The following is a 23,830-nucleotide window of genomic DNA, read 5'->3' as shown; positions in this document are numbered from 1 at the left end:
AAAGGGGGTCCCGGGCTAGAGGGGGGTCCCGTTCTAGAGGTGGGTCCCGTTCTAGAGGGGGGTCCCGTTCTAGAGGGGGGACCCGGTCTATAGGGGTTCCCGTTCTAGAGGGGGTCCCGTTCTAGAGGGGGGTCTCGGGCTAGAGGGGGGTCCCGGGCTAGAGGGGGTCCCGTTCTAGAGGGGGGCCAGGGCTAGAGGGGGGTGCACCTCCCAGCGTTGATGAGGCTCCACTAGGACTCCTGCTGTTGGGGGGGGGGGCAGAGACAGAGACCCTCTCCTCTCTGCTAGCACGGCCTTGGAATTGAGACAGCTCCTAGAACGCTGGAACACACACACACACACACACACACACACACACACACACACACACACACACACACACACACACACACACACACACACACAGTTTACTCAATGGCACACGATGCACTTAGATATATACGTAGTAGCATTCCTCTACACTGTGATGGAGGAGCTAGCCCTGGAAGACGTCTGCTGGGCGTCACTTTGACCCAGCGAGCGTCTGTGTTCAGCCTCCTGCGCTGCTGAACGCAGCTCTACAGCGCTGCTGAACGCAGCTCTACAGCGCTGCTGAACGCAGCTCTACAGCCCAGGCCTCTTTTACTAGGAACTATTTTCTACATCAGTCCACCTTGCTGTGATTCCTGACGCTTTGCCTCTAGAGACGATGGATCGCGTCAAGGAGGAGAACACAGGACTCGAGAAGAAGGAAAAAGTGTGCGGTACAGTTTGGTCACTTCTGTCCACTTCTTATCGTTTTTTTCGTAACTATCTCTTTTTATATAAAGTAAAAGGCTGTTTCCATATTTGTGATTATTTTGTCATGAATATAAAGGGTGATTCAGTACTAATCAGATTAACTGATTAATTAATTGACACATGGTTTACTGTATTTACCTGCTTTCATGCAAATAATGTGAGAATACATTCACGCTTAGATTAATGACCCACGATGCATTTTGTTTGTTAATCTTCTGATTTAGTTGCCAGCCTCTTTCTCTGCCTAGTGTTGTATTCACATATATTAAAGTGCTAAACACTAAGTTTTTGCATTCTAACACAATGTTTACTCTAACCTCCAGGATGATTTTCTTTGTATGCACATCCTTACTTTGAGCTAACCAGCCGTAGTAGCTATTAGCTATGTATGTAGCTATGTACTTTATTCACTCATTGGGTATTTTGTTTAAGTATTGTGGTTTATGTTGTAGTTTATCACTGCCATTCAGTACAGCATCACTACGTCGTAGCGATATAGTGCATGCAGTACTGTTATAACTCAACAGAGAGAGCCATTTCCATTCCGTACAACATAACTACATCGTAGCGATATATTGCATGCAGTACTGTTATAACTCAACAGGGGGAGCCATTTCCATTCAGTACAGCATACGTCGTAGCGGTAAAGTGCATGCAGTACTGTTATAACCCAGAGAAGGAGACATTTCCATTCAGTACAGCCGTAAATATTTGTACCATGTAAGCAATTTATGGATTACTTTTGTCTTTATTTTAAACCAAAAACATGCCAATAATAATGCTTTTGTTTGGTTTCAGAGTGCTGGAGTTTTTTTTATAAACTAAGGTAGCATGTTTGGATGATACCCTGCTGGAATTGAGTGTTTACCTCGGCAATAGCGTGACTCACCTGCTGTCGTGAACATAAAAGATAGTATGTTGAACTTTAATAATTCACCGCTGACATTTAAGAGTTTGCTGGGCGTATGCTCGTGAAAGTAACTAATACTGAGCATATCCATAATGCAATGTTTAGAAGGTGAATTATGTATTTTTGAATTGGAAATCTCTATGCCTTTGGTAGCTAACTGTACTGTGCCACAGCCAAAATAAACAACTTTCTCTGTAATAAGGTTATTAACATTAATTTATCCCACTGAGATCAGTGTGTGGTGATCACTGACTGACTATATTACATATAAATTATTGATTGCGACCATTTGTCAATTGCATTAAATCAAATCGTAAAAACAAATGTAATTATTGTTTGTAGTCACAAATAATAAGACTAAACAGAAGAGTACTGTATCTCAAACCCCACCAATAACAAATCAATAAATCATATGCTTTACATCTTTTTAATTTTTGATATCCCAGCCAGTGTTTCTAGGAGACTGCAATAGTGTTTTGTATGATGACCACAGGCAGCTTTGAGTCCTTCACAGAACCTCAGCCTGTCTCCACTCTGCTGCCTGGCCCTCCTAGCTGAAGGAAGGACAGCAGTTTGCTGCCTCTTGGAGTATCCTCACCTGACAAAATTACCTGAATATATATCCTGAATCCATGATTAAAATATCTAAATAAGTTTGAAATACATATAGTGAATATCACCATGTGTATGTGCCACAGTATAGTGATGTATTGGTAATGTAGTTATATGATCTGGTGGGTGGGTGTGCAATTAATATCTAATAATGAATACTTAATCTAGAAATCTTAATATGAAATTTCACCATAATTATGTACTTATAATTGTGATATTCAGACCAAGTCTGGTGTTGAAAACTCTTATGACTCATTTCAAAAATAAGAGTTTCCCACCTGCAGTCAGTGAACTGTCTGGTACGGGTAATGGATTCTGCTGATTCTAAACCTGCCCATAAGTGAATAGGTTATCCATTTTCCTTTCTTTTTCATCTTCTGGTTTTTCTGGGAAAGGTGATTAACCCAACGCTGCTCCTGTACTCGTTCCTAAATCCATAATGTATCATTTACTCTGAACATCAGTTTATTGTAGCTTTGCTCTTCTTAAACCCCCAGTACTACCTCAGCACTCTCATCGAACCACGCCACCTCAGAACACAAAGAACAGCCAAAACACCTTCCAGAACACCTCCCAGAACACTCCAGAACACCTCCTAAAACACTCCAGAACACCTCCTAGAACCTTCCAGAACACCTCCCAGAACCTTCCAGAACACCTCCCAGAACCTTCCAGGACACCTTCCTGAACACCCCAGAACACTCCAGAACACCTCCCAGAACCTTCGAGAACACCTTCCTGAACACCTCAGAACACCTCCCAGAACCTTCCAGAACAACTCCCAGAACCTTCCAGAACACCTTCCTGAACACCTCCCAGAACCTTCTAGAACACCTTCCTGAACACCCCAGAACACTCCAGAACACCTCCCAGAACCTTCCAGAACACCTCCAAGAACACTCCAGAACACCTCCAAGAACCTTCCAGAACAACTCCCAGAACCTTCCAGAACAAATTCCTGAACGCCTCCCAGAACCTTCTAGAACACCTTCCTGAACACCCCAGAACACTCCAGAACACCTCCCAGAACCTTCCAGAACACCTCCAAGAACACTCCAGAACACCTCCAAGAACCTTCCAGAACAACTCCCAGAACCTTCCAGAACACCTCCCAGAACCTTCTTGAACACCCCAGAACCTTCTAGAACACCTCCCAGAACCTTCCAGAACACCTCCCACATCTTGAGTACAGGGTTCCCTCCCATGCGCGTTTGGGTCTCGTCCTCCAGAGTCACTGAGCGTCTGGGTCCAGGATGGAGCTCGCTGGCTCGCCGGCCCCCGACCCCCGGGTCTCCTCCCCTGGGGACGCCCGGGTCTCCTCCCCGGGGGGCCCGCAGTCCACGGCCTCCAGGAGCTGGACCAGGTTCTCCAGCCCCCACAGGTAGCCGTCCTCCCGGTTGCCCTCCTGCCAGGGCACGGCGTGGCTCAACATCTGGCCCTCCGGTAGAGCTGAGGTCTTCCCGAAGTCGATGAGCCAAACCTCGGCACGGCCCGTGTGGTCGTGGATGAACAAGAGAGAGCTGCCCACGACCTGAGAGAGAGAGAGAGAGAGAGAGAGAGAGAGAGAGAGAGAGAGAGAGAGAGAGAGAGAGAGAGAGAATTAAATCCCTTCATCACTCATTCATTTATTTTACAGCAGCAGAGAGTATATGTGAGTTGGGTTACAGAAATAATTGAGAATACTCATCTTTGCATGTTATTGAAAACAAATTTAATTGACAGATGAGTCTTGGATTGTCTAACAGTTGTGTTCAGACTAATCTCACTAATGGAAACCAGGTTTTGCTGGTGACCTCAGTCTTGCATGTCATCCACTGCCCACCCTTTTTCCTCACCTCGTGTCTCTTGAAGAACTCTGAGGTCTGCAAGACCTGCTGGATCTCAGCCAGACGGCCCAGGTAGCTCCTCTGTGGGACACAGTGGAAAAATAGAAAGATTCAGATAAAAGCTAAGAACAGTTTGAAAAAAAAAAACTACTTCGAATTGCTTGGCTGTGTTGCTGCGGTTTGCTCCCACAGTCCTACTAGTAATCTTTTCCCAGTCGTTTCTCCCAGTGCTAGTTTAAGCAGCTGGCTCCTTTGCATAATCCCAAACTCAAACACAGGTCTGGGTGTGCACATGTACTGTCATTCCCTGTCAAATATGAAGTGTTCTTGTTAAAGTTTGCCTAACAATTCAAACAGTGTAAGGCGGTCTTCTGTTAATCACCAGACGGGTTAAGGGATAAGAACTTTCCTACGATTGGCTGATCAGTGAACGCGAGGTTCTGCTGAGTGACGGGTTTTTCTGGCCTGAGTGTGTTCTGGGATTCCAGGTAAATACGTGAGGCACCCTGAGGTGTTTAGCGTGGTGGGGAGCAGCAGGCGAAACGCACTACAATACTGTCGTCTTCCTCCACAAAGTCCCTGAAGACTGCGGTGACGTCCTGCTGGTTGTGCGTCTTCTTGAAGTCTGTTCTGCACGTCCCGTCTGCTTTCTACAGAGACAAACAAGTCAGCGGACCACAGCCATGGTCGGGCTAGTGCCCTGAACTACAATCTACACAGGGGCTGTTGGTGGTTATCGTTGCTGTATTGTCAGGATGCTGTTGGCATAAGTGTTCAATTAAAAGTTATATGAATTTAATAAATAGTTATCATTACTCTAACAAATTGGCTAAAGTTGGGAACGTGTGTGTATGTGCACGTGTGTCTCTGAGTGCGTGCGAGTGTGTTTGTGCATTTGTGTGTGTGTGTGTGTGTGTGTGTGTGTGAACGTGTGTGTATGTGCACGGATGTATCTGAGTATGCGTGCGTGTGCGTTCGTGTTTGTGTGTGTGTGTGTGACCTTGATGCCCTCTATCCTGAAGCCCAGGGTGTGTGTGGAGCTCATGGTCTCCCTCCACTGCATGTAGCGGGGCTTGGTGACGCCCTTCTGGGCATGCTCCAGCGCCGTGGGCCCCTGGCCGTCCACCTCTACCATCTTCTCATACAGGTCCTTCCTCAGCTTGGGCCGGTCCCGGGCCCGCACCAGCTCCTCCTCCAGGTACGTCCTGACACGCAACACACTCAGGTAATTGATGACGGATTGGTCGGTTGATTGATTGATTTCTTTATTTCTTGTTTTTTTATTTCTTTGTGTTTTTTTTACTTTTCTAGTCAGTAAGTATGGTCAGTGAGTATTTTGGATGTCTACCATTTGGCATCGTAGGAAAAACTGAAGCTATGGATAAGAATGGATGCTAACAGTGCGATGCTAGCAGAAGAGTGCTAGCAGAAGAGTGCTAGCAGAGGAGTGCTAACAGTGCGGTGCTAGCAGAAGAGTGCTAGCAGAAGGGTGCTGACAGAAGGGTGCTGCCAGAAGGGTGCTTAAAGAAGGGTGCTCGCAGTAGGGTGCTAGCAGAAGGGTGCTGACAGAAGGGTGCTGACAGAAGGGTGCTAACAGATGGGTGCTCACAGTAGGTTGCTAGCAACTAGCAGAAGGGTGCGAGCAGAAGGTTGTTAACAGTAGGGGGCTCAGTACCTGTGAATTTATATGGAGTGTATTTACTGTATATATTATGGAGAAAGAAAAGCAACCCTTTCCGTTGCAAAGAACATTGATCTGACGGGCCGTTAGGTATTATCGTGTAAGATCATACAGAAATACAGTCGATGGTCTAATGTTTACTCTGCCAGCTAGTTCAACTCGTACGGTTCATAAACAGAAAAAATATTGTGTCGCTCTCTGAGTTCTCAACTTCCTCTTTCCTGGAGCGGGAGGGTTAGTTTCATGTGCAGAGGAAACGTCCTCAAACGTAGCGTTTTACAGTCCTGCTGTGAGTGTGTTGGTGGCCGCATGTGACTGTACTGCAAGTTATGCAACCTACACGTCGCTGGGAGTCTCCAGGGACACCCTGCTCTCTGAGCCAGCGGCCGGATGAACCTACACATCTGCATGTGCTGCACAACAGCCACACCAATCACACACACACAGTGTTTCCCTGCGGGCGTGCACGTGTGTTTGAGTGTGAATGTGCATCTGTGCCTGTCTGTGTGTGTCTACGTTTGTGTGTTTAAAGCGTGCTTGTGTGTGTGAAGGTGGGTGTTTATGTGTGTAAATGTGCGCACATCTTTGTGTTATCTTTTGTGTGTCTGTGCGTTGATGCATAATGCATGTATGTGTGTGGTTGTCGGTTTGTCTGTTTAGGTGTGTGTGTGTGTGTGTGTGTGTGTGTGTGTGTGTGTGTGTGTGTGTGTGTGTGTGTGTGTGTGTGTGTGTGTGTGTGTTTTGTTTTACGTTTGCGTTGTGCATGTGTACCGTTGTCGGTGCATGTGTGTATGTGTGTGTTTGGTGCATATCTGTGGGTGCGTGTGGGTTCGGTAAATGTCTGTGTGTGTTTGTGTTTGCTTGTGTGTGTGTGTGTGTGTGTGTGTGTGTGTGTGTGTGTGTGTGTGTGTGTGTGTGTGTGTGTGTGTGTGTGTGTGTGTGTGTGTGTGTGCGCGTGTGTATATGTGTGTATTTGGTGTGTTTCTGTGGGTGCGTGTGTGTTCGGTAAAATTGTTTGTGTGTGTGGCTGTGTGTGCGTGTGTTATTGTGTTATTGTGTGTGGGGGGCAGGGCACCCTGCCTGCTGAGACAGGAAGTCAACAGTTACAGCAGGTGTTCCACACAGCATTGTTCTGTTATTAGCCCGCGACCGCATGTACCTCAAGCGGGGCTGCAGCGTGTGCCCTCCCCCCGCTGCTCTATACGTTAGCACCCTCGTACTGTTAGCAATGAGACACTGTAAACCGAGGTGTGTCGAAATGTTGATGTTGTTGTGGTTGAGTGAGTATGTATTAGGTAGATAGATAAAACATTAGCATCCTAAAGCATCCTAACAGCACTACAGATCATATAAAAGGTCTAAACCAGTCATTCTCACCTGGTTACCTTTAGAAAGAAGCCAATGAATGAACAAATATTTAAATGTTAATTTATTATTCAATGGCTTCTATTATTTCAGTGATTTAATCCCCAATAGGTTCAGCTTTTTGTTTACTCTACGTTTTTAACAGGTCATGAAGGGATAGTTTATAACTGCAATATTAGTATAATATTAGGATCGTTTATAACTGCAAGACCCACAAATTCTTTATTTTTTTTGGTCTTGACTTAATGACTGATGACACATGGAGGTCAGTAGTCTAGACCAGTTGGGAACTGGTCTGGTCTTGTCTAAACCAGAAAACCTGAAAAGAGCACCTACATCGAGATTTGTTCTTAAATGAAACAGTGTAGGCTCATGGGCTGAGGCAGCTGTCTCGCTATTAATAATAGAACACACACAATTAATAATAGAACACACACAATTCTTCTCTTTCACCTTATTCCCATTTTGCAGTCCATGACGTTGGGGAGGTCAAAGGTCGCCAGCAGGTCCGTCATGTGCAAGAAGGACTCTCCGTCCTTCTCCACGACCCCCAGGAACTGGGGAACGAAGGGTTGGAGTGCGTCTCCGCTCAGCCGCTCGAAGCACTGCTTCTCGTTCTCCGAGAACTTCTTCAGGATGCTGCCCTCGCCAGCTGCCTTGAAGTTCCCTTTGGAGCAAAGTGAAGCAGTGTCACTCAGTTACACACTCGCTACTCAATTGTTACTTAGTGTTACTCAGCGTTACTTAGTGATACTCTTCGTTAGTCAGCTTTACTCAGCAGCGTTACTCAGCAGTGTTACTCAGCAGTGTTACTCAGCAGCGTTACTCAGCGTTACTAAGCAGTGTTACTCAGCGTTACTCAGCAGTGTTGCTCAGCAGCGTTACTCAGCGTTACTATAGCAGTGTTACTCAGCGTTACTCAGCAGTGTTACTCAGCAGCGTAACCCTTTGTTTCTCAGCGTTACTAAGCAGTGTTACTCAGCGTTACTCAGCAGTGTTACTCAGCAGCGTAACCCTTCGTTACTCAGCGTTACTCAGCAGCGTTACTCTTCATTAGTCAGCGTTACTCAGCAGTGTTACTCTTCGTTACTCAGTGTTACTCAGCAGTATTACTCAGCAGTGTTACTTAGCATTACTCAGCAGTGTTACTCAGCAGTATTACTCAGCAGTGTTACTCAGCAGTATTACTCAGCAGTGTTACTCAGCAGTATTACTCAGCAGTGTTACTCAGGTTTACTCAGCATTACTCAGTGTTACTCAGCAGTGTTACTCAGCAGTGTTACTCAGCGTTACTCAGCAGTGAAACTCAGTGTTACTCAGCGTTACTCCGCGTTATTCAGCAGTGTTACTCAGCAGTGTTACTCAGGTTTACTCAGCAATACTCAGTGTTACTCAGCAGTGTTACTCAGCAAGCATTACTCAGCAGTGTTACTCAGCAGTGGTACTCAGCGTTACTCAGCAGTGATACTCAGCGTTACTCAGCAGTGTTACTCAGCAATCATTACTCAGCAGTGTTACTCAGCAGTGTTACTCAGCAGTGTTACTCAGCAGTGTTACTCAGCGTTACTCAGCAGTGATACTCAGTGTTACTCAGCGTTGATCAGCGTTACTCAGCAGTGTTACTCAGGTTTACTCAGTGTTATTCAGCAGTGTAACTCAGCGTTACTCAGCAGTGTTACTTAGCGTTATTCAGCAGTGTTAGATATCTTGAGATATAGCTTTGAGGTATCTTGATATGAATCGCACTATATCATTTAATGTTATCATTCTTATATTATGTTTGAAATGAGCCGGGTCTTACCTTTGTGTCCAGCAAGCTGCACCCAGTTGAGGCGTTTCCTCTGACTGGCGACGAAGGGCCAGTGGACCACAGTCTTCAGCTTCCACCAGGACTTGGTATGCTAGACAGGGCAGGACACGATGTCATACAGCTGAATACTACTCAACACAACACATCGATGCGTCATATTCAAATATTATTCCTAACTATAATATACAATTATATACATAAGTTATATAAACCTTTTTTATATAATTACTATTCAATTGAAAAGGCATTTCTTTAGACCTAGACTCCGAGAGATACCTCCCTTCCTCTCTCTAATTGTTAATTAATAAATCAAGTGATACAGCAGTTTACATTTGCATTCCCACTGAAGCCACAAAGTCTGATGGTGAGGATCAACTGACTCCTTGGCTGTGTAGATTCCTCCAACGGTCTGCCAGCCTTGCAGAAATGTCAACTTCCCCCTTGTGTATTGCAATTTAACTCGGAATCTCCCGCCATGACTGACATCAACCCCAGCCAATGTGAGAGTTTCCCTCGAAGAATCATGTACAACTTTGCTGCCTGTATCTGCCCATGGTCAAGCTGTAAAATAAAAGTATAAAATAATAAAAGTCTTCCAAAACAGGACCGACCCACAGGGGGTCAGGTGGTTAAAGAGGTGGACGATGACCTCAGCCAATGAGGTGCAGTAAATGGAGACAGGAACCAAACCCATCAGAGGGCTGACTCAGCAGGCTCAACATAAGAAGGCAGTTTCGTGTTTACTGCTGAGCAGGATGGTTAAACAGGGGTCAGATTAATAGATAAAGATCTGAATGTGACTGAAATGTCGTGTCTGTGGGAACAGATATCTACAATCTAAAACTCTCTTTTCCGCATTACGGGCGAGACGCAGTGGCAAGGTCACGTTCTGCTCAGAGACCAGCAGTAAAGCAGCTGTTTCCCTCCATCTCTACGTTCACTTATTCCCTTCATTATTCCCTCCATCTTCCTGTCTCTCCCTCTTTCTTCTTTCTTTCACTTTCTGTATCTTTATTTCTCTCACTTTTCCACTTTTATTCACAATATCTTTCTTATCTTTCATTCTGTTTAAAATCTATTTTCTATCATTCTCTCACACACACAATCTCTGCCTCTCTCTCTCTCTCTCTCTCTCTCTCTCTCTCTCTCTCTCTCTCTCTCTCTCTCTCTCTCTCTCTCTCTCTCTCTCTCTCTCTCTCTCTCTCTCTCTCTCTCTCTCTCTCTCTCTCTCCCTCTCGGCATACACAGGGTGACAGCTTGGAGGTTTCACAGTACACCGAGAGCAGAGCTTCCCACATCGTGAGCGCGAGCAGCGCTCGGGGCGGCGTGCCAAGAGAGGAGGAACCTTTGGGGAGGCAGAACCAATCAGCGCTTTCCCTTCAGCGCCTCAACGCGTCTGTGGTTGTGTGTGTGGTTGTGTGTGCCTTTGTGTGTGTTTGTGTATGTGTGGGGGGGTGGGTGTGTGGGTGTGTGTTGGGTTGACTGCGTGTCTGTGTGTTTGTGCGTCTATGTCTGTGTGTGTGTTCGTGCGTCTTTGTCTGTGTGTGGGTGTGCGTTGGGTTGACTGCGTGTGTGAGTGTGAGTGTGTGTGTTTGTGCGTCTGGGCGTGCGTGTGTGTGTATAGAGGTGTTTCTATTCCTAGAGGCTGGGGGCTGCGGAGAGGATGACTAATGGCTAGGAGGAGGTCATTATGTTCCGTCGTGTGCCGTGATTGAAACAGGAAGTGAGCTCCAGGGCAGCGGCCCTGGGCTCTCTCGCGAGGGCTCTTGCACAGGGGCTCGTGCACGTGGGCTCGTGCACGTGGGCTCGTGCACGTGGGCTCGTGCACGTGCCTGCAGGGTTTGTTTACACTTCACCCGAGCGAGGAGGGGAGGGGCGGTGCTGGTCAAGTCAACAAGTCCTTCCCACTCCGGTGTCTGAATGTCAGGACGATGCGGGCCGCTAGGCGCAGTGTGGCAGCCTGCCTGCTGGCCTGTTTACCCACAATACCCAGCGGCGGCGTACTCCCACGGCCCGCCGCGTGTTGACCTCTCGTTGAATCATTAACTCGCTCACCGATACCTTATCAGCTCAGGCCGCCTAATGAGACAATCGGATTTGTTTTGAATGCAACTACAATGTGTTGACCGTAATCTGATACAGACTTCTTGTTCAGTGAATGATTGCCTAATTAACTATAAAAAAATATATAATTACTATTTGTACAAGCGGTACTCGACCCTCAGCTCCACCACCACTTTACTCCCCCCCCCCTTATAAGAGGCGGGTTCCAGAAGATGACTGACCAGAGGAACGTCCAATGGGAGCGTTGTTGAGGCATTTTCATAAACAACCAAAATGGCTACCGCTGATGTGCTACACGTTTCGATGTTGATTGGTTAAGGGTCCGTCCAATTGCGTACGGAGGCGTTTTGGTCTGCGTTTTGTGATAGAACCCATGAAAATCAAAGAGAGGTTCCTGACTCGTACGCATTTGGAATTTGTCTGGTGATGTCAGGCAGCTACAACTACTAATTATATTCATTATAATAATCATCATCATCTTAATCATCTCCGTAATTGTCATCATCTACTTCATCATACTAATAGTTTACCAGCAGCAGGGGTGCGGTGGAGTCTCAGCTGAACTGGTTCCGGCTAGACTGGGCTTTGCTTAATGAGTCATGCCTTAGGGAGGCTGAGTTTACTCATGGTTGGGTGAGTCTTGGGTAGTCAAGCCTAACAGCAGAAGGTCTTATGTACCCAACCTGTGCTTCTCACAGAAATGCTCTGCGCTGACATCGGAAAATATTCAAATGAGCAAAGAGAATCCTCAGAGAGCTGGCCTCGGAGGTCTTCATGTTTAGCATCAGCTTGTGAAAGATGAACGCATGTTATTCTGCTTCTTGATCGAGGTCTGTCCCTCTGTTTGGTGGAGGGGTGGACATGTAGCAAACACACTCCACCTTACATGCACGCTAGCATGCGTCTCCGCTCCCCTCACGAGCCAACGGGCCGGGGGATTCAGACAGCTCAGGGGGGCATCAGGGGTCCACTCGTGGCCAATGAGCAGCAGCCTTCTTGCCGCTGTGAAGTAAACTTCTCTATGCATTAGGGCTCATTTTCATACCATGTCACTGTTCACCTCTGGAAAGTTCTGTTTTGTGTGTTCCTGGGAGTCATGTTTTTCGGTGAATCACTTGGTTAGAAGAATAGCTGAAATGACCTCTTTCTAATGTTCGCCTGCATAAACACTTTTGACTTCCTGAAGCGGTGGTTTGTTAAATGTCAAAGGACGAGGCGTGATGACACTTTAGATAGGTCTCGGGCTGCGTGGTGAACGCGTGGGCCGGCCGCCTGGCTTCAGCTGGGTTCAAAGACGGCTTCTTTCAGTCAGCGAATAACCTAGCATCCATGATTTAATGCACACAACGTAGAGGTACGTCTGAGTAACCGTTAAGCTTAGGAGGCTTAATCACGTGTGCACACACTCGTCACACACACACACACAAACACACTAGCTTGTATATGCACGCACACACACGTGTATGCACACAGGCATGCACATACGCATGCACACACAAACACACACGTATGCACGCACACACACATGTGCACACACACAAACACATACACACACACACATGTATGCACGCACACACACATGTGCACACACACAAACACATACACACACGTATGCACACACTCACACACAAGCAAATGTATGCACACAAACAAACGCGCACACACACACACATACGTATGCACATAGACACACACAGACACACTTAGGAGCAATGTGTACTCAGTCTGTTTAAAGTAGAGTGACAGCAGAATACCTTGTATGGAAAAGCGCACGATGATCTGCAGAACCATGAAGACTCAACGTCTACTAGAGTCCCAAACTCAGGTTGAATTTCTGTAGCTGTAAGACCCCCAATCCCTATGTTGAATGATTCATGTGTTCACCTTGAAGCATTGATAAATTCTGATAAGACAGAATTTATCAACGCACCTTATCCGCAACACGGATAAACAGAGAAGAAGCCCTCAAACTAAAACTGTCATTTCAGTTAGTCAATGAACTAAAAGGCAAGTAGTAAAAACTAATTTTAGGAGTATAGTAAGATGCAATCAAAAGAGACAGGAGGGAACAAATAAGTTGAGTTTGCAGAGTCTGCTCTTCTGTTGCTTTAGTCAAATCAAATCCAGTAACTATTTAACTTATAAATTCAGTATTCAATTCAGTAACTCTATTTAACTTCTCAATTCAGTAACTATTTAAATTCTAAATTCAGTAACTCTACTTAACTTCTAAATTCAGTAACTCTATTTAACTTCTAAATTCAGTATTCAATTCAGTAACTCTTTTTAACTTCTAAATTCAGTATTAAATTCAGTAACTCTATTTAACTTCTCAATTCAGTTACTATTTCATTTCTAAATTCAGTAACTCTACTTAACTTCTAAATTCAGTAACTCTGTTAAACATCTAAACCTCGATGCAAGATACTGAAAGGTGAAAGACCAAGCTGGTCATTCACACTGTTGATCAGACTACCAGACTTTATCAGGCAAGAATGCCGAAGTCAAACAGGTCCACCCTGAAGGTGTATTGATTCAAAGGCCGAGCCTTCGCTCAGGCGATGTGTGCTGAGGGAGATCCGCTTTATCAAGATGTTGATTCTGCCCCGAGAAGTCTGTTGCTGCGTTGGCTCCGTGACAGTAAAATCTGAGAACAACCTTTCAGACGTTTGGTGTCTTTTGATGCAGACAAGAAAGGGGAGCTAGCTCTTTGGAATAAAGCACAACAAAATTATTCATTCTGCGCATGTAGGGCAATAGTTCCAGTAAATATCCAAGTACCTACAAACTGCAGCCAGTTGGTTAACAACTAGTCTCCCTCTGCCTCAGCAGTCTTCACTACTTTAGATTCATGTCAGTGTTTTGGTCTGTAACAGCTGAACTCAACTGTTTCAATGCACTCCGGTATCTCCCTATTCTCAAGAAGGAGCACAATGTAATGTTAGAGTTGACCTAATCTAGCAACACAATCACACAGGCGGGTCACAACAGATAAGTCCCGTTGAGTCATGTTGATACTGAGTCAGTCATGAATGCTGGGAGACATAAAGGAAAAGTCTCAAGTTTGCAAACCGTTCCCAAATTTTGGCTGCCACGTTTAAAGGCTTTAGTTTTTTAAGGTCAAAAAGCCTTAAGTATGAATGTATAGACAAATGAATATGGTTCCTATATTTATTAAGAAGATATGCACTTATTTTTATTCGGATTGACTTCGTTGGAGCAGAGCCGCTCGACTCACCTCGCCGCTCTCAACTCCACCAAGGTGCTCCAACGTGATGATGCCTTTGCTCTCGCTGTCACTCAGGATGTCATCCTCCGACTCCACCACGGAGGAACCCGTCGACGAGATGGAGGAGTTGGAGAGTTTCCTCCTCAGCGGCCCCTCCACCACCTCGTCCCAGTCGCCCTGTTGCATCTCCCGGGAGGCGCCGCACCCCTCTGGGGTGATGGTCACCTGCGGCACCCGGCGCTCCTCCGTGCGCTCCGTGGGGGCTGAGGGCGGAGCGGCGGACGGGGGAGAGCGGCGTGCTGCCTTCCTCTGACTCTGAGCTGTTGCTGTTTCACTTTGGAGTTCATTGCAAACCTCGGTGGACTTACCGCATTGCTTGCGCTCCAGACGGGAGCCGTCGTTGCTGATCCCCGCCACAGCCTCCTTCGAGGTCCGTCTCCGTTGCTGCTTCGGCATTCGGTCGATCGGTCCACCGCGAGTGGGTACTCAGAAAGTAATTATGCAGAGTGTTCCCGCGTCCTGTCAAACGTGGACATGCTCAGTGAGTTCAAGCGTAAAAGTCTACGTTTAGGTATTCCGTCGGGGCTCCGCAGCGAGCCATTAGCCCTATTTTGGTCGATTCCCCGGACTGAAACCTCCGTCCGAGCCGTTCCGAGCTGAGGATTGGTGCGCTGCTGGAAAGCGCTGGGGGACCCCCTGTCTGGTCCGGCCCCGTCTGCTCTGGTCCCCCCCCCCCCCCTCCTCCTCCTCCCCCCGGCGTACACAGCGGGCTATGGGCCAGCCTACACGCACTGTGCGTGGTTGGCTGTAGGAGTCTTCCGTATTTCAATTCACTTTTTCGCTTCCTGACTAAGTAAAAGCAACTAGTTTACTGAATTATGTCGTTACTTCCTCATTCTGCTTCTGTACATTAGGGCCTTTGGGCTTTTCCACCCGACCACAACAATATACACAGACCTCGCTGGGAAACTTAAGCAGTTCTCTGTCCAAAACCAGACTAATAAATATAGTTAATGCAAGATGTCTTTTGAATGACCTGAAGTGGAAATAATATTTCACCAATTTAGATTAAATGTTATTTTTCTCTTCACATGTCCTTCTTGTGGCACCGAAAAAAATGCAACAGATTATAGCAATAGGCGGAACAATATTGGTTAGTGTTTTTAATTAAAAAAAGACCCGGGTTTCATTGTGACCCTGAACCACAGAGGTGCACTCTACTCAGAGCGGGCTGGCCAGGACAATATGCGCCCATTTACTGACCCCTGCTGGAGAGATCTGAATTGCCATTGGCCTTTTCAGAGCAAATCGACTGAGCATTTTTTCTTCTTCATAAGGATAAAAAGCACGGGGACACATCTTTTATGCGATACAGAATGGCGTGCCTTTTGTAAACCGGGCTTTTAGACAATTAAAAAGGTACAATCTTTTAGCGAATAAATACCTCAGGCTATAGTTTTAATTTAATAAGAATGACAAAATGCACATTCCTCGGAACTAAAAATTCTTTAAAGAAGGCGTCTGGCTTTATACCAGCATATATTTTGTTTATTAGAAAGAAGAAACTTTTGAGCAACTAAGTTTATAAGAAAATAAGGAACTTTTGGATCCACCCGCCAATCCAGTGGGGGGCAGTCATCTACCGATAAGAAGGGAGTTAACTTCCAGAAAAAACGAAGATGATAACAAAAACATTTTTGGATGACGTATAGAGATGTGGGCGTGGCCAGCAGAACAACCGGAGGGCAAGTGACGACGAGTTGTGTTATCAAACGACTTGACTTCTGTTCGGCCCACCGTACTACTGTCGCTCTACAGGCCGGAGACATGTTCGCCCTACGAAGCCTCTCCCGTCTTGGGTCGAGACTTTCAGTCCCCGCTCTTGCGAGAAGAGGATGCTCCGGTTCCGCCATGGCGTTGGACGACGTGGTGAATGGACTGACCGAAGATCAGATCCAGGTTAGCAGGCGAGCCGCGGTCAGAGGGTTGCAGTAACGCCGCTTTTTGCAGCTCAATGCAGACATGTGTGTAGCGACCTGCTTCTGAACTCTTGGTTCAGTTCTTTCTTTCGGGAAAATGGGTTTGCAATTGGGGGAACTGTTGTCCAAGAGCTTACGTTGTTATGCGTAGGGAGACGTGACCCCTGACCGAATTTATTACATCTAAGTCTCAATGTTGTGAATGATTGTTTGTTATTGCGTTGTTGGACGCATTCAAGAAGCAATAGCTTCAGGAATGAGGTCCGAGGTCACAATGTGATAATGTGGCAATGGATAAAACATGTACCCTACCTTTTTATAGGTATATGGTATGTCGTTTCACATAGTGGTAGTAGTTATTGACATTACATATTTTGCTTGTTTTTCTGCACAGCTTCGAAATTCGGTTCGAAAATTTTTGGCAGAAAAGCTAGCCCCTTATGCAGACGAAATCGACAAGAAAAACGAATTTGCTGGAATGCGAGTAAGTAATGACCTTGCCTCTAATATTAAACGTAGTATCATTATTTGTAACCTGACAGTTGCACTATACCAGATATTGAGCATTTTCTCTGTTAATTAATGTTATCAACTTACATTCTATCACCAGGAATACTGGAAAGACATGGGGGAGATGGGTTTACTCGGCATCACTGCTCCAGGTATTTGGAGAGAGGGGAGAGAAACTGGGTTGGTCTGTGATCGGCGACTGCTTCACGCTGTGCTTGTTTTCAGTGGAGTACGGGGGAACCGGGCTGGGATACCTGGAGCACGTCATTGTGATCGAGGAGATGTCCCGGGTGTCTGCAGCCATAGCTCTAAGTTACGGCGCCCACTCCAACCTCTGTGTCAATCAGCTGGTGCGCCATGGCAACGAGGAGCAGAAGGAGAAGTATATGCCTAAGGTCAGCCTCCATTTGTCTGGGTATTAACCATTCTCATCAAGGGTGCTGCTATTGTGTACACAGGTCAGGGCTACACAATTCATTGTAAATCGCAATTTTTACCTCAGTAGGCTAATCCTGTCCCCGATGGGGGATACAGTATATCTTGCAAACGGCTACTTCCCTGTTCCAGCTGTTTCCAATCGTTTTGTTATTACTGACAGCTGGTGACAGGAGAGCATGTAGGGGCCTTGGCTATGAGCGAGCCCAACGCCGGCTCCGACGTCGTGTCCATGAAGCTGAAAGCTGAGAAGAAAGGTGGGTCTTCAAAGTCTCATCACCTCAGCTTAGTGGATGTTTGGATGCACACCCAGAGTTGTGCATGGAGAAAAACACTCCTTTATAGCTCTGAAAATATATTTGTACAATTCCAACATGCATCTCGCCAGCTGGTTCGATAGGTCGATTGCCTATTCTCTTTCAAATCATACAAAATGGTGAATTTAGTGTATATAGGAGGATTCCCCTATTGTGTATATGAGTAAACTATTCCCAAACAAGTTACCTCTCTGGATAACTGCCATCAAACATTCGTAGAGCTGAAGAGAGATGGGATTAAAGTAAATATTACTTAATTAGTTATTACTATTGTTACTTATGATTTTGTAACATATGTGTTCAAAAGTTGCAGTTGGGCTCAAGCAGTGTATTGCTTTCCATCCCAATGCCATTCTATGTACATTTCAGATGCCCACAAAGAACTTTAATTAGATGTTCATGTAGTGTTTCCTAACTCTTCTTGTGCTTGTGTGTCCGATGTTTCTCAGGTGACTACTACGTTTTAAACGGCAACAAGTTTTGGATCACAAACGGGCCGGACGCAGACGTGCTCATCGTCTATGGGAAGACGAACCCATCAGCACATCAGAAAGGCATCACAGCCTTCATCATTGAAAAGGTATCAACACTTCCAGAGCAAAACGTCGCAGAATAATCAAAAGAGGCCTGCCATGCATTGTTTTTAATTAAATGTAGTTTAAAGGTGCAGTTTTTAGGCTTTAGTGGCATCTAGTGGTGAGTTTTTAGGTTGCAAGCAACCGAATGACCACTACCCCTTCACCTCCCTCACCCATCAATTTCCAACGATGTAGGAGAAGCTATGGAGGCCTGAAAGGTGTCAGTAGGTACTTCAAAAATGATGTTCTAATCTATAAATGCATTGAATAGCCAAGGTTTCTGGATAGATGTATAAATTGGTAGTTATTGAGGGTGCACTCACACTAGGCCATCTGGCCGTGGCCATGGCCGTTTTCACACCCAACCGTGCTCAAATCTGCCAGTGTGAGTGTGGCCAGTCTGGCCAGGCCAGGCCAACTTGCCCACTTGGGAGAGGTGTGCTGCTACGGTACGGGCCGCCACGGTACAGATGCTAATGAGCCGACACGCGCACACGCACGCCTACGCAACCTGAGCTGGATGACGTGTAGTCCATGCGACGACCATGGACATAATAAAGGCGACGAGCCTTCTTTCCCATTAAATAGTAAACATGGCGTCAAGCGGTTCAACTGTTGGTTCACGTTGGTCCCATAGAGAAGTCGAGTGTCTGTTAGCCATTTGGGCAGACGATAACCAAAGTGCGAACTGTGTTCTCTGTGCTTGGTGATTACGTGTTACGACGTGATGACGTATGTACAAGAGCCTACCGTGGCCAGGCCACAGTTGCGACGGCCAACGGCCACGGCCAGATGGCCTAGTGTGAGTGCACCCTTAGTCTGTTGAACCATTGGTAATAGCTTACAATCAAGATAGCAATCACGGTTGTTAAATGTTCCGCATTGTGGTAGCGGTTTACTACTACCATTTGTCCGTCCTGGGCTACTGTGGAACATGGCGGCCTCTGTTGAAGAAATCCCACTTCTATCTAGATATAAAGGGCTTATTCTAAGGTGACGAAAACAATTTTTTCCTATTTTCATAGGATTATGAACGAATGAAAGGATTCTTCTGAATATTATATTCCATTTCTAAAGTACGTTCTGCTAGAGGCCACTAAATTCTACACAGTGCAACTAACTTAATTAAATGGTTTGTTTGAACTAGATGGGGAAACTTAATTGAAACTTAATACAACTGTTTGAATTACTGTAATTTTCTTCTATACTCATTCGCTTTTTTATTGTGACCTTGGATACTTTTTTCTAAATAAATAATTAATGAACTGTAAATTAACATCTTCTGAACTACAAATGTGTATTATCATCACCTCTTGCTCGTAGTGCTGAAGCTCAACGTGTGTGTGTGTGTGTGTGTGTGTGTGTGTGTGTGTGTGTGTGTGTGTGTGTGTGTGTGTGTGTGTGTGTGTGTGTGTGTGTGTGTGTGTGTGTGTGTGTGTGTGTTACAGGGCATGCCAGGTTTCTCCACAGCGCAAAAGTTGGACAAGCTGGGCATGAGGGGATCCAACACCTGTGAGCTGCTCTTTGAAGACTGCAAGGTTCCAGGTGTGTGTGTCCGCCCCCAGTTGTTCTCGGTCTCCTTTGATGAGCTCTAATCTAAAGAGTTGAAATGCAGTGGAGAATGAAACGGCATGGGAGTGTATTTCCCAAACACAAAACCATGATCTTGATGCATACCTAGCCGTCTGATTTGTAACCATGCTCCTGTTTTTTTCCAGAGAAAAACATCCTTGGGCCTCTTAACAAAGGCGTGTATGTGATGATGAGTGGCCTGGACATAGAGAGACTCGTACTCGCAGCAGGACCAATCGGGTGAGCCCATCACTGATCTTGTGCCATCTGTAACGTGTACTGTGTGTAAGTGTGTGTGTGTGACTTTTGTGCTATTTTCCATGACTTTTCCCAGCATCATGCAAGCGGTCTTGGACTTTTCTGTTCCTTACCTCCACATCAGGGAGGCATTTGGGCAGAAGATCGGACATTTTCAAGTATCCACTTCAGACCTGCCTTATATGTTTTGCATTCTTCACAAGGATCCCATTTAGATTGGATGTACCATACATTTATTGCCAAGTTTTCTATTTTCAGTTAATGCAAGGAAAGATGGCGGACATGTACACGCGGTTAAGCTCCTGTCGGCAGTACCTCTACAACGTGGCCCGAGCTTGTGACCAAGGACACTTCAGCGCCATGGTGAGGGCATACTTCAGGGTTTAATCAAACACAATACTTAGCATTTGCTTGTTGCTCTTCACATTACTTGCATCATTGGCAAATTTACCATCTTCCGTACATTTGGGACTAGGATCTGTAACCACTGAAAATGTAAACAGAACATGGCATTGACATTTGTTGAAGTCCCAGTGCATGACTGTGTGAATATGTATTTATGTACATGTAATTCCTCGATGCATCCAGTAATGGTATTGATTTGACTGTCCTTGCAGGACTGCGCTGGAGTGATCTTGTATTGTGCTGAGAATGCGACTCAGGTTGCATTGGATGGCATTCAGTGTCTTGGTAAGCTCCTTAAAGTGACGACTGGGAGAATGGGCCAGGGATCACTAAAACCAGCCTACTCTTTATGAAAAGAAAATATGATGTTGATAAAACTGAAACGGTGTTATATGTGTAAAAGAATGTTGGGTTTTTAAATATATATTATTTTAGTTTTAATTTTTGAGAATTTAGTGTCTAGGGTGTAGAAACATAAACCACAAAATGTAGAAGCATTTAACATTTTTATTAAAGTGGACTGCTTCAAAATGTGCTGAAAACTAGACGTTCATTTGATTCATGTTTTCACCAACACTGCCTCTTCTTCTGGCCAGGCGGGAACGGCTACATCAACGACTACCCAATGGGCCGCTTCCTCAGAGACGCCAAGTTGTACGAAATCGGCGCCGGCACGAGTGAGGTCCGGAGACTGATCATTGGACGAGCCTTCAACGCCATGTACAAGTAGGGCTGGAGCGGCCGTCTATCGAGCCCCACCCCCTGGCTGAACCGGACACCTGCCTCAAATCATTGCACAACTCCAGGCCTTATGATTCGGTCTCCTCCAGCTCACCCGGTCGCATTTCATCACAGGATTAGATCGCACCGGACTTCAAGTTTTAAATTAAACGGACTATTTTGTTTTGTAATATACGGTTGATTTGTTGATTTGCTCTCCATTTATTGACATCTCTGCTGCTGATATTTTTGAGGGACGTTTTCATTCATTACCAGTCGGTTCCACAGAACCGACTGGTAAACTGAAAGTCATGACTGATGCAATATTTGTGGCACTAATCCGCCCAGAAGAAACTGGACCAGTGAAAAGATAAATACATAACAATATACTATTTTTTGATCTGAATACTTCTGGCTTGAGGTTGTGGACCTAATTGTAGACTTTTGGAGTGTACCGTCGATTTTTGGAAATCGATAGTAATGTTATTTCTGTCATTTGGATCTTCCTGAGCTGAGGTTTTGTTTCTGATTCCACAAGAGACCTGGGTACACGACGACGGTAGATGAGCAATATGATATTGAATATGAACATAAGCTAATATAACCAGGAGGAGAGTTAGGTTTTTATACACATGAACATTGCCTATTGTAGGCTCCTGAAAAATGTTGTATAGAAATCTTTGTTAATTTCTAGAGTAAGCGTAATAAAAGGTTGCACTAAAACCGATTTTTAACATTTTGCCATCTCCTTCCTAAAGGATGTGATGTCTTTTTCTGACTGTCGTAGTTTGTTTGAATGGAAATAAAAAAAGGCTAAAAGCAGTCCAAGTGAATGTGATTGCCTACCGTAACCATGGTCTTTCTGCATACCTCTACCCCAACCTCTACTATCAACTAATCTGAGTAATGCTGAATATGATCTCAATCGGTATCCCAATTGAAAGATGGCTTTGCAGTTGACCTAAGCTCCTAGGTACTGGTCTGAACACTAGAACTGAAACAGAAGGGGAACGTAAAGGAAAGATTCAAAGTCTGTTCTGTTTTGAGAACACTTCAGATAGTTGCGATCTGAAACACCATTGTGTGTTTCATAACATTTCCTGCTGTTTGAATTTATTATGGGGGGGAAACAATATTGCATATGTTCACTTTACTTTTGAAACAAGCGAGTAAATGTTTCACTGGAGCAACAATAATCAAGCAATAAACAAGTTTGTTTCTTTGGCGTAGCCAGTTCTGGTGGGACACTCTATTCATGCAACCTTTATCAGCTGACAGCTATCGCAGTCCAATGAAACGCTCGTACACTGAGGCCCAATATTATACCACCAGTGTGAATGTGATCAGCCATTACAAGCCGTGTTGAAATTCTGCCTCTTCTGACATCACAAATGGGCGTTTTAGTGGCTTGTAATGGCTAATCAAACACACCTGGTGGTATAATGTGAGACCTTTAAGACCTTCCATCTCAAACACACACTTAAGTGTGCTGAGCTGAATTCCCCCCACAACTCCAGCCTCCACATGCTCTGGCTATGCTCTGTATCGCATACAACCTACATAATGGGATGAGATGTCACTCTACCCCATGGGGGTTTGTTAAGTGCTCCCTGTTGCCAAACGTTGTTGTTATTCTGTATCTGACATCTGTATGTCAGGCTTTAAATCCTACAGCAGGCAGCACCAGGAAAGACACAATACAGCCAAACTAAAGTGTGCGACCACTTAATGTAATTAATGGTTCAATCTAAAACATGAGTGATTCCTGGCAGAACTAGTTTTAGGCAGTTGTTTGCTATGTCAGATCAAATCCAATTCATTGACACACAGTTGTCTGCAAGTCTTTGAATTATTAATCGGTTCAAGATCGTTGATCATCATGATCTGAAAGCCCTTTTGTAACCATAATCTCTCTGATTCATGTACAATCAATGTTTTTGACAGACTTTAATAGTATTTAATGTTGCTTCATATACTTCATTAATGCAGTTCTCCTACTCGTATTTTGTTGAAATGGCTTTGGAAAAATATTGGAATGTTTATTTTCTCTTAGTAATTTGATAATCACTCATTGGTTTGGACAAGTAAATGTCAACATTGTTTTCTCTGTTTGCTAGTGTTGGAAACTGTTCTGCTACATCCAGAAGATTCACTGCCATTGGTTTGGACATATCGACTTTTCACTCTATAATAGCCCCACCAAGCCCTTAATGAATTGTGACTTGTCTAACCATGTTAACATTCTTCATCTTTCATTCAAGACTTATTTAGGGTTTATGAATATGCCACATTTTTTTCTTTCAACCATCAGTGATTAAACATGTTATTTTTATAAGCCCGTTTTGGTATAGTTTTTGGGATTGATGCAAGCTAAACAAGATATAATTGAGCTAAAAGGAAACCGCACACACACAGAGACAGACGCACACACACGCGCACACACACGCACACACACGCACACACACACACACACACACACACACACACACACACACACACACACACACACACACACACACACACACACACACACATACGTTTCTTTATGTCCACAGCTGGCAGGCCTGGCATAAATTGCCTTAAAAGTAAAGTAGCCTTTCCCAATAGGTAAAGACACAATTGCTAGGTTTACAAACCATTCAGCAAGTATGGGAGTATTAACTCCAAAGTTCGTTATAACAACGATAAAGTGACATAGCTCATGTCGGAGCTAAAGGGGGTTTTATGACCTGTTAAGACCTGCGGTTCCATGTGCACATGGTAGGATTTAGCTTCAATT

The 23,830-nt window shown here is 45.1% G+C and overlaps 2 protein-coding genes across 2 annotated transcripts; one reads left to right on the top strand and one right to left on the bottom strand.

Annotated features, from left to right (window-relative positions):
• Positions 1-639: 639 nt before the first annotated feature.
• Positions 640-14,980, bottom strand: itpka (inositol-trisphosphate 3-kinase A). The gene is made up of 7 exons (XM_056590568.1): positions 14,287-14,980; positions 8,976-9,075; positions 7,628-7,841; positions 5,129-5,333; positions 4,677-4,778; positions 4,138-4,209; positions 640-3,833 (listed from the first exon to the last, which is right to left on the bottom strand). Exons 1-7 carry the CDS (start codon positions 14,731-14,733, stop codon positions 3,534-3,536), a joined length of 1,440 nt encoding a protein of 479 aa, XP_056446543.1. The 5' UTR covers positions 14,734-14,980; the 3' UTR covers positions 640-3,533.
• A 1,010-nt stretch (positions 14,981-15,990) lies between these two features.
• ivd (isovaleryl-CoA dehydrogenase) lies at positions 15,991-23,289 on the top strand. Its single transcript, XM_056591048.1, has 12 exons — positions 15,991-16,236; positions 16,651-16,740; positions 16,867-16,918; positions 16,992-17,161; positions 17,365-17,458; positions 17,968-18,098; positions 19,545-19,641; positions 19,815-19,908; positions 20,003-20,084; positions 20,185-20,289; positions 20,544-20,616; positions 20,928-23,289. The coding sequence occupies exons 1-12, from the start codon at positions 16,105-16,107 to the stop codon at positions 21,059-21,061; spliced, it is 1,254 nt and encodes a 417-aa protein (XP_056447023.1). The 5' UTR covers positions 15,991-16,104; the 3' UTR covers positions 21,062-23,289.
• Positions 23,290-23,830: the final 541 nt, after the last annotated feature.

Source organism: Gadus chalcogrammus, chromosome 5 (assembly GCF_026213295.1).
Source record: "Gadus chalcogrammus isolate NIFS_2021 chromosome 5, NIFS_Gcha_1.0, whole genome shotgun sequence".
NCBI lineage: Eukaryota > Metazoa > Chordata > Actinopteri > Gadiformes > Gadidae > Gadus > Gadus chalcogrammus.
The sequence above is the reverse complement of the archived record's forward strand: the minus strand, read 5'-3'. Positions and strand labels throughout refer to the sequence as shown.

Bases quoted from the DNA above. Each gene is read 5' to 3' on its own strand.
- ivd (XM_056591048.1), top strand. From the start codon at position 16,105: ATGTTCGCCCTACGAAGCCTCTCCCGTCTTGGGTCGAGACTTTCAGTC. The intron at 16,919-16,991 runs GTATTTGGAGAG...GCTTGTTTTCAG, and splicing joins ACTCGGCATCACTGCTCCAG to TGGAGTACGGGGGAACCGGG. The intron at 17,162-17,364 runs GTCAGCCTCCAT...TATTACTGACAG, and splicing joins AGGAGAAGTATATGCCTAAG to CTGGTGACAGGAGAGCATGT.
- itpka (XM_056590568.1), bottom strand. From the start codon at position 14,733: ATGCCGAAGCAGCAACGGAGACGGACCTCGAAGGAGGCTGTGGCGGGG. The intron at 7,842-8,975 runs GTAAGACCCGGC...TTTGCTCCAAAG, and splicing joins GCAGCTTGCTGGACACAAAG to GGAACTTCAAGGCAGCTGGC. The intron at 4,779-5,128 runs GTCACACACACA...TTGTCTCTGTAG, and splicing joins TCAGGATAGAGGGCATCAAG to AAAGCAGACGGGACGTGCAG.